The 19,601-nt window shown below is 36.5% G+C and overlaps 1 protein-coding gene across 4 annotated transcripts in view; it reads left to right on the top strand.

Annotated features, from left to right (window-relative positions):
- app (amyloid beta precursor protein) overlaps positions 1-19,601 on the top strand; it is a 230,683-nt gene that overhangs the window by 135,936 nt on the left and 75,146 nt on the right. For all 4 annotated transcript variants that reach the window (XM_062975031.1, XM_062975033.1, XM_062975030.1 and 1 more), the window contains exons 4-6: positions 5,880-5,992; positions 10,459-10,652; positions 16,351-16,553. In XM_062975031.1, the coding sequence (XP_062831101.1) occupies positions 5,880-5,992; positions 10,459-10,652; positions 16,351-16,553 (510 nt within the window). The remainder of the gene's footprint in view (positions 1-5,879; positions 5,993-10,458; positions 10,653-16,350; positions 16,554-19,601) is intronic.

Below are 19,601 nucleotides of genomic sequence, written 5' to 3'. Positions count from 1 at the left end.
GTTAATTATATAACAACAATATGCTTAATATAAACAATTTTAGACTATAATTTCTTTTCTATGGTTAGAACCTTGAACATCTCTGTAGGGGATGGATTTGTGTTATATTTTTAGCTGTACTATCTGCCCTCCTAGTGACTTCTTTTAAAGTAGGTCTGATGTTCATAGAATCAGAGTTGGAAGAGAGCACCAATTCCATCTAGTCTAGCCCCCTGCCGAAAAGGAAAAATGTATTGAAGCACTTCTGGCAGATGGACATACAGCTTCTGTTTAAAAATTTCCAGAAAAGGAGATTCCACCACCGTGTGAGGTAACATATTCCACAGTCAAACAGTTCATGCTATCAAGAAGTTCATCCTAATGTTTAGGTGGAGTCTTTTTTCCTATCATTCAAATCTGTTCCGCTGTGTTCAAGTCTCTGAAGCAGCAGAAAACAAGCTTGCTTCTTCCTTAGTCTGACATCATTTCAAGATCTGTTTTAAGTTATGGCAAGTTGGTAGTACTTGAAGTATTTCACCCTTGTCTTTTAATGGGCTCATGTAGCTTATTGTGGTACCTAAAGGCCTGTCATCTTTTTTATGCTTTGTCGTGCCTTGTACATAGTATATAACACATACTTTTCCATTCTGCCTGAGTAAAAGTTTTTCCTCATTGAAAATATTTTGTAACTTTACACGCAGAGAGTGACATCAGTGCCATGTTCTCTAGCTGTGTTGCTTTGTATTATCACTACCAGTGGGCTTCTGTGTATTCTACATTGCCTCTGGCTTTGTGCTCAGGTTGTGTGAGTTCAAGTTTCCATTTGTTTCAAGGTGTTGACCCATAATGATAGTGAAGTACTTCAGTAAAAATGTATTGATTCAGGCACAAAATAAATGGTCTTACTGAACCATTAATAAAAAGGGTTGTCATCATAAGAGGTGCTCAGGTTGCAATGCAGTACAATATGCTAGATGAAGAGTGAACTGTTTCCCCAATGTATAGAGGTATAATTGTTAGTGACTCATACTTTGGATATATCAGCAATTGCTATAAATGACCTGGTTTAAATATTATAGTAAACTGCAGTTTAGAATTACACAGACTTCTTTGTATGTTCAACCTTAACTCTTCTCTTGCACTGCTAAGAAGGGGAGATTGAAATGTATTGCTTTTGTTTTTTATGTATAAAATTTAAAACTTCAGTTAATCACCCCTTAAAACAGGTCAATTTCATGAACAGCCATTTGAGAGTCACTTGTTTTTAAGACCAACCACAGTTTGAAGAGGCTGAGAAGCAATGTTAAATGTACTTAAAATTGTTGAAATTAGGAAGGAAAGCTTTGGAACTTCCAGATACACTGAAGTCAGGGTTGGGGAAAGGAGCCTAAACCATTGTGAGTGGATGTGTCTTTACATCATTTGTCAATTTATTAATGTGTAAAATTTTTGAAAGTGTTTTCTTCAGCAAGGAGTACTCAGAGGTGGCTTTGCTGATTTCTTCTTCTATATATAGCCTACAACACCTGGCAATCATTGGTGGGCTCCCATCCAAATACTAGCCAGGGCTGGCCTTGCTTAGCTTTCAAGATCAGGTGGGCTCTTGATAACTTTAGGGCTAAGTCTGAATGAAGCTGACACAAGTAAATAGAAGAGCACATAATCGGTGTGGGGTGTGTGTGTGGGTTTTCCTTTTGCCACTTCCACAATCTGAACAACTGCTGTTCACACAACTTTAGAAAGTTTGAATCATAGCTACATCTTGTTCTTTTGCTCAGTTGCAAGCATCCTTAGATACAGTTTTCTCTCTCTTTGCATAGCCTTTCCATAACCTGCTTCTTAACTATACATCACTTTTGTAATTAAGATGGATTGTTAGTGCCAAACCTGCCAAAGAATGAGAGCAGTTGCAGGATAATAAATCATGCTGCTACTTGATGAGTAATCACTACAAACACAGAAAGGCAAATATTTATTCCCAGGGGATTTGTAAGTGCAGTATTTCTGCATTGTCATCCAAGTTGAGCCTTCTTTATCCAAAATACTTGGGACCAGAAGTGGTTTTTTATTTCAGATTTTTTGTATTTGTTTGGATATGTATATACAGTACATAAGATATCTTGGAGATGGTATCCCAGCCCATTTATAATCATATATATATTCTACACATAACCTGAAAGCAATTGTATTCCCATTTTTTTTAATAATTTAGTACTGTACTTGAAACAACATTTGTGTGCATTGAAGCATCAGAAAGTAAAAGTGTAACAATGTTGGAGTTTTTTCAGATTTCCATAGAGAAATATCATTTCCAGATAGGGAATGTCAGCCTGTAATTAAGAGTGTGGATCTCTTCTGGTTATTAAATACTGTAGTATTCCAAAGAAGAACAATATTCTGATTGCACTCTAAAGCTGGGAAGCATATGCTCTACTTTTGTGATGAATTGGCTTATGTTGAAATGTAGACATGAAGTGCTTCACCCAGAAGAAAAATGGCAATAGCTAAAATGTTGTCAGGTTTCCTCTTTGGTCCACTTCCAGTGTTCTAGTGACAGTTTGCATGAATGAGAGGAGAATTGTGTTCAAGGATCCCTTTCATTAACTTTCTAATTGTTTATCCTTCTTACTTTTATAGTGTATTTTTAGTATGTGATAAATTGATATCTTTATTTAAACCATTTTGAAATAGCTATATCAGATGCATCATAAATTAAGGCAGCGTAGTCTGCTATAACCTTGTTATAGGAGTTGGTGGAGATGTAATTGATAACTTAATAGCTTCTGTTGTATACAATGTCAAATGTCTAACCTTTTGAATCCCCACGGCCCACAAATAGAAGCAAGGTAATCAATTTGCCATTCAGATGCTTTTCATATTTTAAATAGAAGATTCAGAGAAGCCATAATAAATATTTAATTCATCCGTTGTTGTTGTTGTTGTTGTTGTTGCTGCTGCTGTTTTAGTCACTGTAAATTATGGTGTGATTTGTTGTGTAAGAAATCTTCTCTTTTTAATGTAACGTTCTAATCTTTAATAAACTGTCTATAAAGTGCACTACAAATCTTGTGTCTGTGGAGGATATAATCCTGAACTTTTTGTGAAAACAGAAAACCATAACAAACCCTATTGAAATGAACCCTCTGAAGTCACCTGGAAAACATAGAGAATTCTTAGAGATAGATCCTAGTTAAGAATGTACTAGGTCCTCCAACATGTTTCTATGGTAACTTCTGCCAGAAACATACCATAGAAGGGGCGTGTCCAACTCCTTTTCATTGATGGTCACATCAGCTTTATGGTTGCCTTCAAAGGGTTGTTGAATCCATGGGTGGAAAATCCTTGGACACAGAAGGCCAACAATTATTGTTTTACATCATGGTTGGGACGCTAAGATTTTTTTGTTTTTTGTTTGTTTTTAATGCAATTTTTATTGATAATATATAAGAAATAGGGAGTGGTAAAGGATTAGATATAGAGCAGGGACATTTATTTAACATCTTATATTATTGGTTTCTTCCATCATCATCTTCTACAAAAAGGTTACTATGATGATAAAAAAAGGAGAAGAAAAAAATCATTTACAGTGTTCCCTCACTTATCGCGGGTGTTCTGTTCTAGGACCACTCGTGAAAATCCGCGAAGTAGGGATTCTATTTTAATAAATACTGTATAGCCTTCCTTTGTGCATGGACTTGAAGGAGGAGCACCGCCGCCAACACTCTGCGCTCGCCCCGCCAACGCCGCTCCATGCATGTGCCCCATCACCACTGCTCCGCATGTGCCCCGCCGCCAACATTCCACGTGGAGCATTGGCAGTGGTGACGGGGCACGCGCATGCGGAGGCAGCAGGGACAGTGCCATGTGAGGTGACGCCATCCAGAACAGGGCCCTCAGGGATCTAGCCAGGGTGGGGGAGGCAAGAGGCCCCGCCCCGACCCAGTGCTTTTTGAGGCACAGGCCGGGCACTGCCTGCAGGCGGCTGAGGAGGACAGGCCAGGAGAAAACCCGTGAAACAGCGAGTTAGTGAAAAGTGAACCGTGAAGTAGCGGGGAACACTGTATTATCTAGTCCAAAACAGAAAAATAGAAAAGCAAGTATAGAGTATGTAGAAAAATAGAAGATATGAAAGTTAAGAAAATAGAAAACAGAAAGCCCTGTCTAACACTTCCTGCCCTAACACTGCTGCTTCTTCATAGTCAAAATACCTATCTTTTTTGTCTTGTGCTTTCTGGTTCATTAACTTTTCAGGATCCCTTGTATATCACTATGGATCCTGCTGTTCTTGTTGCTAACTCCCCTTTTTCTTTTCTTGTTATTCTCACATCTTAGTAATTATCTCTTACTATCATGTAAAACTCAATGTTCTCTTCTTCTGAAAAGTCAATAAAAGGCTGCCACTCTTTTTCAAATTTGAGGTGCATGACAGGAGGGTCTAGCGATGATATAAGCCTAGTCAGTTTGTCCATCTCTACCAGATCCATCGTTTTTTTAATCCATAGATCTTGAGTGGTAATTTTTTTCTTGTTTCCAGTAATAAGCATAGACAATACTTGCTTCAGTCCCCATATATAGAAAAAGTTTCAAAAATTTCTTTGGCAATATTGGATTTGTAAATTCTAGGGGAAATTCTTCTGGTACTAGTGGTATCCTAATTCTTAAGATATTGTCAATGTTCTTCTTTATTGTAATCCAGAAGGTCCCTATGGTAAAGGGTTCCTTCTTTTTTCTGACATTTCCAGCATTTTTTAAAAAATTGCATCCATTTTTGCTAGCCTTTCTAGTATCATGTACCAGCTATACACCTTCTTACAGAAATTTTTACCTTAGTCCATAACATCTTGTGAATTTAATGTTTGTTTTCCACATCTTTTCCCACTTGTCTAGATGAATATTATGACCCACATTATTTGACCATTGAATCATACAATATTTAACCAGTTGTTATTCTGTATCTAATTTTGATAGGGTTTTATATACTTTTGCTATTTGTTTTCCTTATACTGGAGAGAAATATTGTCAATTTTAGACTCTTTCATTTTTACCCAATGTGGGTCCTCAGATATTATTGAACAACAACTCCTATAACTTTTGATTATCTACCATGTGGATTGGGGATAATGGAAATTGCAACCCAACTGTTCTTGTGACTGAGATTGGGGAAAGGTTAAAGGACATTTTAACATTAGACATCATATCCATAAGCCTTGTATCTAAATTCAACCCCACTCACTTGACTAAACAGAAAAAACTGCAACTTTTCAGATATTGCTGAATTACAACTCCCATTGGCTCTAGTCATGATGTCTAATGATGAGGAATACAGGACTTGTAGTCCAGTATCTGGAGGGCCTCATAAAATGACATGGCAGGCTGGATTCGAACATTATAGAACTGGGCTTCTTAAACTTTTCCACTCGGGACCCCTTTTGGCCTGATAAATGTTTATGTGACCCCGGGTATATAGGTATATAAGACAGGTATAAAGAGCAAACATTTACTGATAACAAATCAGCATTTGCAATGCTTGCTAAATAAGCTAAACAGCTGATTTAAATTTTTATGAAGTACAGCTGAAGCATCTTCTACAGAGTCCACTGTAAACGCTGCACAATTGATTCATGTAAATGTCTAAAACAGCCACTAAGTGATATTCAGAAAGTTTTTTCGAGACCTAAGCATCGAGCTAAGGGGACCCCATTCTGGGTTGGGAACCACAGTGTAAGAAGCAGTGTTTTAAAGGACTTAGAGAATTCATAGAAGGAACATATTTTGCAAGATCCAGGTAGGTGAAACTGTGGTTACCAGGTCTGTAGGTACAGGGATTGCACTGTACAAAACTGAAAAACACATTTTAGAGTTTCATAACATAAAATGTTGTGTCATTTTTCCCCTTCCAGTTGGAGAATTCGTGAGTGATGCTCTTCTAGTGCCAGATAAATGCAAGTTCCTTCACCAAGAAAGAATGGATGTATGTGAGACCCACCTGCATTGGCACACAGCTGCTAAGGAGGTATAGCAACACTATTTTCTTTAACTACCTTACTTTGAAATGGCACTGTTTCCATTCTGGTGAATAAAAAGTGATACAATGTCATATGGAAGAACTAGGGATCATGTGGTTACATTTTATAAAGGCTTTTGTATGCCTTCAAACACAGCTATAGTATTTCAAATTTTTATTGTTAGATGCCTTGTTATGGTTATGTCGTAATAAAACAATAATAACAGTGATTACTATTTCTCAGGCTTATTTCTTAAATTCCTGATACAAATTTTCATTGGAATGTGCAACCTCAAATAGAACAATTTTATTTTACAGGAATTTAATTAATTTTGATCTGGTAAACATTCACTTTTTAAAATATATTTCTTCTGAGATCCTAATGATTAGCACCCTTGAGCCTCATCTATCAAATTAAAACAATTACCAAACAAAGAGAAGTGGCTAGAATCATAGTGGCATGAATATCTTCAAGTACATCAAAGCCCAGTAGAAGTTCATATGCTTTTTCTTTTCTTTTTTTTCGTGTCAGGAGCAACTGGAGCTGAATACAGATGTATTGCAATTAATGTGGAATATCATAAACAATGCCATAGACACCATCCTTCATACTGATGACACTCTGCATGAAAGCAGTATTTGAAAGATCTATGATAGGGCCAACAGAGTCACACAACTTTAAATGATTGCATGCTGCTAACAAATTAAGGCAAGGAGTCCTCAATAAATAAATAAAAAATCCCTTGATTAACATTGCAGCATCCTTCCAACAGTGTAATTTATTATAATATTCAAAACGTACAGATTATATCAATAGTGGCCAGCTACAGTCACCATAAGCCAGGCCAGTCCTTCTGCAGTTGGCATAGGTTCTTCAAATGCAAAACTGAATAATTAAAAACTGATAATAAAATTTTTGAATACAGCCAACCTGTGAAGGAATTCTGTTAACTCGCGTCACACCTAAAACTGGCATTCCTGAAACAGATTAATTCAGAGGGACAGCAGAACAAGAAGGATTAGTGATTCAGTTTGGTGCGTGCCTTGAGGGAATGATTGGATTGTTTCAATTAGAATGGAATAAATAAAGGTGCATTGCTTTAAGATGATGATTACAGTGAGTAACCTCTTGTAAAAATGAAAAGGACTATTCTCACAAACTAGCTGCTATTCATTCTTTTCAGCATTTGAGAAAGAGGCCTAGAATCTATTCAAAGTAAATGTCCATTGTACATGTGTTATAAATACAAAACATTTGAAATTATCATGTGAATCTTGAGTAGATGGCTCCAGCTTTGAATGTTTTTCTCATTCATCTTGTTTTGTGCTATTTGCTGTTTGTGAAGCAGAAAGATGTAGACTGCAGTCCTACACACTTACCAAAAAGCAAGCCCCAGTGATCATAATGGGACTTAATTATGCTTAGATGTGCATAGAATTGCACCGATAGTGGATGAAGTTAGTCTCATTGTGTCTGATGAAAATACTGCAAAGAAAATCATGTAGAAAAGAAACTAACTTCAATGTCTAGACCATCATGTTATTCATTCCTTTCACGTGTATCTATTTTTTCCCAGTGAATACTAAAGGCATATTTCTATATTTTAGAGGGTGCTCTGTCAAGTTGATTTCCAAGTGCTCTTGACTTATAGTGCAAGATTATATCTGTAACATTGCATCTACATGCTTGGAAAACATTATTTTTAAAGAACCATTTTCCATGAAGTCACCATTCCTTTTATACTGGAGCTTCCCATACACACATACATGTGTGTACATACAGATACACACACACATTTGTGTGTGCATTCATTTTGTGTAGCTTTCCAAGTGTTTGCTCATAATTCTGTGATAATGTTTGAAAACATTGAATTAATAAAACATAGAGGTTTCTAGTTCAGAATGAGAAACTATAATACTAAAAATTTGGTTTTCAGAACTTGCTAATCTGATGCCACAGAAAGGTTCACAAGACAATTAAGAAGTATGGGGGCTAGTAGAGACATTTGTTTCCTTTTTATTGCACATGAATTGTTAGCCAGAAAGATAATATTACTTTTTTTTAATATTTTATTTATGGATTTAACATGTACACAAGATTGTGAAAAACAGATGATTACAGAAGTGGAAAAAACAGAAACAAAAACAAAGAAACGGAAACAAAAACAAACCCAATACCCTGTCCACTTCCAGCTCCTCTACATTGCTTGGTGCATCGTCCTATAAATGTTGAATATATTGCAGCAAGCTACCGTTTGTCCCAGAAGTCTAGGAATTCCTGAAAGCAGAAGTCACAGAAGTTCTATGTTACTTCTTGCCAAGTATTGTCTAAGTTTGCTCCAGTCGGTCCGTTGTTTTGGCGAAATGTTCTGTGATACTTTTTGTGTCAATAAATCCATGTTTTTGATGTCAATTAACTTCAGCATCCATTGTTCTGTTGAGGGTATTTCTTGCGTTTTCCATACTTTGGCAATACATATCCTGGCTGCTGTTACCATATATACAAAAAGTTTTTCCATATTGGAGTCCATTTGAAAATCCACCATACCCAGTAAGAAATATTCTGGTTTTGTATATAATTTAATTTGCAGTATTTTCTCCATTTCTCTTTTTATTTCCTGCCAATACTTTTTTATTTTTCTGCATCCCCACCACATATGCATAAAGTCTCCATTATGTTTCTGGCATTTCCAACATTTCCCGTCTCCTTTACCTTTACTAAACTTTGCAAGCCTCTCCGGGGTGAGGTACCATCTGTAAAAAACCTTGAACCAATTCTCCCTCAATTCAGTTGCATATATAAGTTTTTGGTTCTTCCTCCATATCTCCTCCCACTCAGAAAACATGATCGTACATGATATTACTTAATAGGTTGCTCTTTTTGTTGTGCATAGCTATTACTATTATTCATATTAGTGAAATCTGCTCAGACTTGTGGTCATCATAACAATCAGTTGAAATGAATTCTAAAAGTTGAGAATTATATAATAAACACACTTCCACACATTTTCTTTTGTTTCAGCTTTTGTGTGATTTACAATGAAAGTGTGTAATGTATCATTTATTTGTTCTACTAGTTCTGTCCATACCATCTGGATGTGTGGCCTTGCCTCTTTTTCACATCTTTTATTTTTTTTAAAAAAATAAATAAATCTTTAGTCCCTTTGTAATATTCTCTTCATTTTTGTCCCTGCGTTGCTTAGGCATTTTAATTGGATGTTTGCTCTAAAAACTTTCCAGAATGACCTGCCCTGCATTTTTCATGATAGGTTTCAGACAATTAAAAATGTATAAGTAAATTTGCTAGAAACACCTTTGCTTGTCATTGTCTGAATTAATTTTTCACTAATAAACTCACAGACTCTCTGAGGAAACATTTAAATACTGCTTGGCAAGTCATACACTTGAGTGGTAAAACTAGGTGTGTTAAAATTGTGATTGAAATTTGTTGACTAAATGTAAGTGTTGGTAAGGTGCAGTGGTTTGACTGTTGGATTACGACTTGAAAGACCAAGGATCAAATCACTATTCAGCCAAGGAAACCTACTGGGTGGTTTTGGGCAAGTCATGCACTCTTGGCCTCAGAAAGGCTATGTAGTGGCAAGGATTGTCTTATGATTGCCATAAACTGGCAGAAATGTAAAGGCACACAATAACAACAAAATCCACTTATTAGTTCCTACTGGAGTTCACTCATAGAAGGAATGGGACTTGTTATTCAATCACTATGGAAGTTCCATTGGGTATGCTGTAATTTTCCATTGACTTTAACAACATATATTTAATTTAAGAGCAAATAGTAATCTGCAGTATTAATATACAGTGGTGACATTTTCATAATGCAAATTCCATCCTGTCCCCTGACAAGCTGTTGTTGACCATGCAGGAAAAATATGGTCCAAGTAGGGGATTTTATTAGACAAAATGTCATGGGTTTAAAGGTTAAATGCCCTCTTTTCCATATAAGTTCTTGTTCAGACTGAAATTATTATATAAAAAAAAAAGAATTATATCATCTAGGTTTTAGTTCCGCAACTACTACACATTAGCATATGCTGCATGGCCTGTGGTCATACTGGCTGTAAAATTGAGAAACTAGTGCAAAAAAGTAACTTTCCCCAGCTCTGGTTAACATTAAATGATGCTTAAGACTTGAGTTACATGTTGAACTATTCTATATTCTATGTTAAACTCTGCAAAATAGGATAATGAATGAAACTAGGAGAAAGATGTTCTTATACTTTTAGCAGTAAACAATTTTTAATGTTGCATCTAAATGTTGTGCTACCTGTGGATATTAGTCATGTGACCGTTTTGTATGTATTTCTCAGATGACACCACCACATGTAGTTACCACATTATACAAATCCTTCCAAGGCTTTTACATAACTCTTCTATGGTTTAGAACTGCAGTCTATTCAGTTAGAAATCCTTTCAATGTTTATTCATTCTTTTTTCTCTCTTATGTTTTTTAGTCCTGTAGTGAAAAAGGTATGAATCTACATGACTATGGGATGCTGCTACCCTGTGGAATTGACAAGTTTCGTGGTGTGGAGTTCGTTTGCTGCCCTGTAGCAGATGAGAGTGACAATGTTGATTCTGCTGAAGCCGAAGAAGATGACTCTGATGTTTGGTGGGGCGGTGCAGATGCAGACTATGCAGATGGCAGGTAAGACTGCTGCTCCTCCCACCATCATACAGTTCATTGCATGTCCGTAATTTTAATTTTCAGATCTCCCATTTGTTACAAGATACAGAAATGGATAAAAGGAAATATTTTTTCTGGTTAATCCCTCAGATGTTTTAACATACCTGAAATTCTATTATTCTAAGTGTTAAAACACATTATGATTTTTGCAGCAATTATTGTGTTCACTGTTTTCTTTATTTTGTTACCATGGATGGGTTACATACCTAGCAATCAAACTAATCCTCCCTCTGGACTAATTCTGCCAAAAAAAAAAACCCTTTAGGGTCTCCAAAAGTACAAAATGACTTGAAGGCAACAAAAACAAAACAGGAAATTGTCTGAACAAGCCAAGTTGAAACTTGTTTTATCCTGACGTGTCTGAATAATGTTAGTACAAAACAGAAGCTTCATATTTGCAACCATGCAGAAGGAGAGAAGAGAGGAGGATATTTACCCATATAATGCTTGCCTGTAGTTTAGCATGGCATCTGAACTAAGTCTTCGTGTCTGTCTTCTCTATCTAGAGAGTGATCAAACATTAGGCTAGCCAGCCCCATAGCATTTCTTCAGTCAGGTCAGTGTTAGTTAAGTTAGCCACTGCTTTTTTCATTCTGTCTGTCTTGTTTGATAAAATGTGAGTAGAGTAGCATGGACAGCTGCTTTTGCACATGCCTCAGTCTTCTTCATTGTATATACATTCATTCAGATAAGGCAAGAAAGGGATGAGTAACTGTACGTCCACATTCAGTTTTTGTAGCAATGTCCACAAATATGTTTGCTTGTCAAGTTTCATTGTCAATTCTCAAAACTTAAATTCTTGGAGGGAAGAAGAAATCATTCTTATTTGTATGTTGTTAATGGAAGCTGCCACTCATGCCTCCATGGCTTTTAAAAACTTGCTAAGCACACAGGGAGTAGAAGGTGAAATACTTTCTAGAAGAGGTTTGAAGCTCTGATAAGTTGAGTGATCCAAATGACATACCACCATCTGAATGTTTTGGAGACTACTCTAATCCATTTATAAACCACTCTTGGTAATTTCATAGGCTTCAAAATTAATTACACATTTTACTGTTGCTATATTTATCCCCTTTTGCTTTCTGAGTTCATGCCAGGAAAACTAAGAAATACAACTTAAATCCCAAAGCTTTTGTCTCTTGTTATTGTATATCTGTATGTTATCATCATCCTTGTTTGAAAGTGGCCATGCTGATTGAGGGATTTTGGGAGATATAGCCAAAAGAGTAAGTTTACAAATTTACAATAGTTTATTTTAGATTATAAAGTTAATGTGGTATTGTGATGCTAGATCCATGATGTTTCCTAGCAGCATGGACAGATTTCATTAATCTTATACTTTGTGCCTTCTTCATTTTGGATTGGCTAATGAAAATAGACATACAATACAATACGATTATAATTTTCCCAATTAGTGGGAGGTACCACTAATTTAGCATCACAGTATCATATTAAATAGACAATTTAACATGTTATTGTTAGAGGTTGAATGAGAATACAGTAGAGTCTCACTTATCCAACACTCGCTTATCCAACATTCTGGATTATCCAACGCATTTTTGTAGTCAATGTTTTCAATATATCGTGATATTTTGGTGCTAAATTCATAAAAACAGTAATTACTACATAGCATTACTGCGTATTGAACTACTTTTTCTGCCAAATTTGTTGTCTAACATGATGTTTTGGTGCTTCATTTGTAAAATCATAACCTAATTTGATGTTTAATAGGCTTTTCCTTAATGCCTCCCTATTGTCCAACATATTCGCTTATCCAACATTCTGCCGGCCCGTTTATGTTGGATAAGTGAGACTCTACTGTATGTGTACACTGTGTGGCTGACATAGTTCAAAACAATATTCTTGTTACCTGGCAGAAGTAGAACTAGAGTCCTCTTCTGCAAGGTTTCAAAAAATCAAAGTAATTTTTTAAACCAAGAGTAGGGCTGCTAAATAACCAAAAAGGGAACATATTATATGCTTATAAGCTGAGGGGGGCTTTTTCAGCCCTAAAAAGGGCTGAAAACCCGGCTTATTCTCAAGTATAAACGGAAAGTTTATTCAGCATAATTTTAATGTACTGTCTTTGCTTTATGCTTTGGGGTGAGAAAGGTGGGGTATAAATGGGGCAAATAAATTATGCTAGTCTTCCTTTATGGTTCCACTTGATCCATTCAATTGACATCTAGTTTATCTTGTTGTTTATTGCTCATACAGGTTCTTTCCAACTTGAGGATGATTTTTTTCCCCGTTTTATACACTTCATTGAATAAAAAGATTGTCTTAAGTAATGACTCACACTTGGAAAGCAAACTAGTATAAAAACAGTGAATATGTTTAGGATGACCTTGGATTCTAGTTGTGTTTGCTGAGAAGCATTTAAAAAGGACTTGTTAGTTCATTTGTGGGGGAGGAAAGGTGAAGGGGAAACTCTATACATTTCAGTTAAAGAATATTAGCTATTTCCTTATGCCCATGCTTATTCCTGTGGCTATAGTACAGTTTATAAAGTTTTTAATTTATTCTTTTTATGTCATTCTGTAGTGAATCTGAAATGAAGAACACATCCACAAATTATTCACATGTACACTCTTGACATCTAAAGCAGTATTTAAATACCTCAAACTAAATTTCAGATTGATTGATTAAATCTGGGAACTTCGTTTCAGAGAGTGAATGTGTGCATGTCTCCATGCACAGATGTATGCATTCATTTATCTAATAAAATAACTTGCCCTAAGGAAAGAAAATAGCATTGTGGGATATGGCAATTGCAGTGCCCAAGATATAGAGCATTCCAAGATGATTGGTGACTTCTAGGGGAGTTACATTCATTTTTCTCTATATGAATTATACCTTATGTAACATTTAAGGGCCAGTAGATTTGCCTCTAATGGACCATCTCCTGTGCTATTATGCAGCAGCAAGAATTTTTGAATAAGATGTTTTTTCAAAAGATGTGTGGAATGATACTATATTTGGAGTACTCATTTCTATTTTTTGTAAAAGCATAAATGTTAGAGGGAATAAAGAAGTAGATAATGAATTGCTATTCGAAATAGACACAAGTGGGCACCTAGATGGATCAGTAGTCTCAGAAATGCACTTAGTAGATTGTATAATCTAATTGTTTGAATTATTCTTATCTGAAGTCTTAAGAATGATAGGCAGTAATTGGGATCCTTTCTCTTTGTTTACTTATGTATCTATACTCACCTTGCTCCACCTGCCTTTTTTAAAAAGGTCAAATTGTTTTACAGTCATCCCTCCACTTGCATGGGGTTAGAGTAGTAACTATCCCAGAAAGTGGGGAAAAATGAATATTTCACAAAGGGAATGGGGTGTCATTGCCATAATCCCTGGGAACAGTAGAAGGCAACCTCATTCATTCCTTCACTTACTCTGCAGAAGCCAGGTTCTTTTCCCATTTCTGTGTGGCATGAGCTTCCCTTCCACCCAGGTAAAGGAATTAGGATACTAATGGACCAGAAATATGGCAAACTGGAAGAGGAGGATGAACCAGCATCAGACTATCTGGCTCTTCCCCATCATCTTATGTTCTGAGTGCTCCCCTTCTCCCTGGCATCTACACGCGAAGAGTCTCTGTTCCAGCTGAGAAAGAAAGGAAAATGCTGGACAGAACATAGACTGTGGCAAACAGGACAAAGAGGAGGAACCAGAACTACCCGCATCATCACTTATTTGGCAAATCCAGTTGCTTTTCCCCTTCCTGTGTGCCACATATTCCTGTTCCCCTCATTACTCCGTTCATATTTCTAGGTGAAACAGGGATTTGTGGAACACAGGAAGGGGGAAAGGAGCTGGGTCTGCAGAGTGAGCAAAGTGATGTGTGGAGCAGGCGGCCCCTCTTACCTTTGTGCCACGAGTCTCTATTTCACCTGAGCAAAGGAAGAAAGGTGGAACAGAGACTTGGGATACTCATGCTTCCTGAACAGATTCCTGGTTCACCTCCTAAATGTTCACATTGCAGCCCAGACTTTATGAGGCAGTGGCATTTTAAACTAGCAAATAATAAAAATTGTGAGTGTGAAACCTGTGAAAGTGGAGAGATGCCTGTATTTTTAAGTCTATAATATATTGCAATATGAATTGCACTTGTATCCAATGTAAAGATATACCTGTATCTGAAGGGGGTTCAGATTGCACTTGTATTCTAAATCTGTCATGTACCTCATGCAAAAAACTGCAGGCTGCAGCATATCGTAAATATTCTTTTCTTGATGTAATTGGCATGAGAGCTTCCATTTTCATCATTCTGAGTGTAGATTTGTTCCTGACCGGCACTCTGTCTGCAGATGGATCAATAGATCATGCCAAGATAAAATAGATTGTAAGGAATTGAACCAACTCTTGGAATGTCCTGGGATGTATATTTTCTGTAAATGGTTTTTCTTGTATTCATTGTCCATGAGCCTTCTTATATTGTGAAACTGATTTTCTGTATGCCCATACTATAAAAAATAGCAAAGCTGGCAACAAATGTGCTATTTCTTCTAAATGCAGAGGTATTTTAGACATTGGATAGTTTTGAACATGTCTAGTCCCATAATTATATAGTGATTTTATAGACCTGAGCTATCCACATGTTTATGTGGCCTATTGAATCAATTATGCAATTAATATTGTACATAACCCTGTTGCATGGATCACAGAAACTTTCTGAGATGGCCAGATGTGTGCCAAATGTTCAGGCTCCCAAAGCAGAAAACATTAATGTCTGGCCATTTAAGGGTCATAGAGACAAACATTCTATATAGCATTTCATTCAAACCTTCCTAATAGTCATTTTCCTTTTTTCCTTTCAAAAATGCATTAAGTCTCCAGTCCAGGGGTCCCCAAACTTTTTAAACAGAGGGCCGGTCCACAATCTTTCAGACTGTTGAGGGGCCAAATTATCATTTGGAAAAAAATACAAACAAATTCCTATGCATACTGCACATGTCTTATTTGTAGTGCAACAACAACAACAACGAAAGAACAATACAATATTTAAAAATGAAAACAATTTTAACCAACATAAACCTATTAGGATTTCAATGGAAAGTGTGGGCCTGCTACTGGCCAATGAGATAGTCAAGTTAATTAGGATTGTTATTGTTGTTGTGTGCCTTCAAGTCATGTCAGACTTTGGCCGAGCCTAAGTCTAAAATTAATTATTTATTTACTGCATTTATTTACTACATTTATATCCCACCCTTCTTATCCCGAAGGGGACTCAGAGCAGCTGTATGTACATACAATATATTATATTATTAGCATAACACAATATTAGCATTATACTATATTGAACTATACCACTATACTGTAATGTTATATGTAATATATAACATATAATTAATATTATTATATCATATTATTGTTAGTATTGTATTGTATAAGATGATAATATTATCAATATTATATGTATATACAATATATTATATTATTAAAACTGATATAAAAATATTATATTATAAATGAGGGTGGGGGCCAGGTAAATTACCTTGGAGGGCCGCATCTGGCCCCCGGGCCTTAGTTTGGGGACCCCTGCTCCAGTCTTTCCACTGGTGGTTAGTTGAAGTGCTGGAATAACACTGTGAATAAAGTGTGTAGTCACTGTACTGAGAAGGCTTTAACTGAGTATTGTTTTTGATTGCAGTTATGACAAAGTTGCAGAAGAACAACTGACAGAAGAGGAGGACATCGCAGATGTGGATGATGAAAATACTGATGATGACGATGAAGACGGGGATGAGGCCGATGATGAAACAGAAGATCAATTCCAGGAAGCCACTGAAAGAACAACCAGCATTGCTACCACCACCACTACCACTACAGAGTCCGTAGAAGAGGTTGTTCGAGGTAAGATGTTATTTACAGAGATGTATGAAACTGATCTCCATGGTGCATGTTTGCCCTTTGCAACTAAAAATGTTCCAAACAGCAAAATATTCTAAGTTGCTATACCTGTCGCTTTTCACTATGATTTGCAAAGTTTCTTGGTTGATTCCCCCCTCCTCCTCATGCCATTTCAGACCTCTGGTAACAAATACATTTGACTCATATTTTCAAAAGTTTCATCTCTGTGTGCCTAGATGGTGATTCAAAATAGATGTGAACTTTTAATTTAAAATAGTAGCAAGCATGTGATGAACAGTTTTAGCAAGGTATGTGATGGTAAAGGATGTGTGTCAGTGAGAGGACTTGTGACACAGATCATCAGTTTAAATTAAGAATAAAAACCCCTGATAGATTAAATTAAAGTAGATTAGATCATTTTCCTCCAATGGCCATAAATTACATTTATACAATCATCCCTCATCATTTGGAAACAAAAAAGGCTACATTTTTTTAAAAAATCAAGCATAATAGGAACTTTTTAGACAGGTTCATTAGACACTTACTATAGCAGCAATGAGTAATATGAAATGATTTCATTTGCAACTTGGGATGGTTTGTGAGATCACTGCTGGGCCACAGTTATTCAGCTAAGGGCCTGTCCAGACAGTGCCTTTATCCCAGGAGCTTCTGCAGCAAAATGGAGGGTTGCCAGATGCCGTCCCTCAAAATGCGGGAGAAAGCGCTACAAACTGCAAAAATCACGAGTTTTTCAGGTGTGGGAATATCCCGGTTCTAAGCCGAAAATCTGCATCTTCAAATGTCTGAATGTCCCTGCAGTCGGAAAACATGGGATTTTTTATCTGGGTTTGTTCCTGGGTTTTAGATGTTTGTTCCTGATTAGATGTCAGTTCCTAAAAAGAAGGTGACAGTTGAGTAGAAAGTAAAACTTTGTTATGGCAAGAGGAACTTCATCCTTCACTTGTTTAATGAAATTTGTGGCAGAAAAACAAAGTTTCTGGGTACTTTCAAGTACTTTCACAGTAAGTAGTACACAATGAAACAGGAACATATACAGGGTGTTTGAAAAAGAACTCCCTAGTTTTAAGTTAAAATACATTAAAACTAGGGAGTTCTTTTTCAAACACCCTGTACTTTCAAACCAGGAACAGCAATATGTTGTTCCATGCCACAAGTGCACAACCAAATCTGTCTGGACAGATGGCCAGGCAGGCAGGCTCTAAAAAGTTTCAGTAATGACAAAGTTCTGTTCCTGGCTTGAAAGTGTGTGTTTCTGTTTGATTGTCTAGTGCTGACTTGGACAGAAGTGGTCCTATCCCATTAGGTTTGTTTGTTTGGCAGAAAACTCACTAAACTTGTGGATCACAAAGTTTCTCTGTCCAGAACAAAGTTGTCACCCTGTAGTCAACATTGTGCATCCTTTCAAAGAAACCAGGAGCAGACATTTTAACCCAGCAACAGCACCTTTTTGTTCCATGGCCAGGCAGCAAGGTCAAATAATGATGACAAAGCTTTGTTCCTGGTTTGAAATTGTGTGTTCTTGTTTGATTGTGTAGTGCTGACTTGGGCAGAAGTAGTCATACCCTGCAAACTTTATTTGTGTGTCAGGACAAAGTTTCTCTGGCTAGTACCAAAAACGGAACTTTTGCAGCGATTCACATATCCACATATCTGCATTTTGAATTTTAAAAAAAAACTGGTGAAGTTTCCGGTGGACGACCTCTGGTAGCCTCTAAATCCCGCAACAAAACAGCGAGTGTGGACGATGGAGGCAGACATCCTGGGGCTAACAGGTCTGTATTTGGACCTCTTCCCAGGATTTTTTGCCCCTGACGAAAAACCCGCGATTTGATGCTGTCTGGAAGTGCCCTAACTTTTTGTCTGAATTCACATTCTACTTTGAGTCAAGCACTCTTAAATGCTATTCTGGCTGCATAGTATTTTGCTTCTGGTCTGGCCTACAATTCCATCTCCTGCTCCTATTTTCCTTCTTCAACCCTGATGCTTGAACATATGCGGATGGGTCCCCCTTTCTTCAAACTTGTCCATATCACAAAGAAATGTGCCTTGGCGATGTGCCTTCTGTCTGTACATTCACTTTAACCTGTTTATAGCATGTAGAAATTACCAACTTATACATGATCTCTGGGTCTCCACAGTCAAGATTGTAGTTTTAGGCATATCACATCTGCACACTCCTTATGGGCTTTTTGTTAGTGTGATTGTTTTGTTTTTTAAAAAACAATTGTAGAAGGACAGATGCCATCTGTGTTAAAATCATACTAGGTTTATTCAAGTCACATAAACTGCCTGCTCTTCAAGTATTTTGATGGTTTCTTTTCTAATTTTCTTACATTGCAAACACTCTAAATTAACAAAAAAAAACCCAGCAATATGCGTGTAATTCATAGCATCTTTATTTTGTTTAAAATAATAAGAAAACCATGCCTAAATAGTTAGTATTGCATTGCCAAGCTGTAACTCTTGTTCCCAAGGATTTCAGTACAAAAACCAGCCTACGTATTGCTGCCAAACATTTGGAGACTTGGATCATTAGTTTTTTTATAGCATGTTGATGATAACTTGCAATTATTATTACTTTCATTATTATCCTGTAGTAACTTGCTATTATTACTCATTATTGAAATAAAATGTGTTAATGGTTACTAGCAAGTTATTTTTAATTACTTGCAAGTCCCCTCGAGCCGCCTTGAGTCCCCTCAGGTGAGAAAGGCAGGGTAGAAATGTTGTAAATAAATAAATTAAAAGAAATAATACACTTAAAATAAAAATAGCTCCAACTCAATCCAAATGTCACCCTAATGGCTTGTTAAACTTTTAAAAAATCATTACTCTTAGCTACATAAGTTTTAAAAGATGTATATCATTATTCCTTCGTTGCCATCAAATATAACATTTTACATAAAATATTTTTCATAATGTGTTACTCACATGATCTGAAATGTGTAGCACAGTGAACCAATATAAATATAATGCTGGCAGTCACTTAAAGTCAGCTAAAGGTTCATAGGTGCCCCCATTGGTTCCTTG

This window comes from Anolis carolinensis, chromosome 3 (assembly GCF_035594765.1).
Source record: "Anolis carolinensis isolate JA03-04 chromosome 3, rAnoCar3.1.pri, whole genome shotgun sequence".
In the NCBI taxonomy this organism is placed as follows: Eukaryota; Metazoa; Chordata; class Lepidosauria; order Squamata; family Dactyloidae; genus Anolis; species Anolis carolinensis.
Note: the sequence above shows the minus strand (reverse complement) of the source record. Positions and strands in the feature narration are given on the sequence as shown.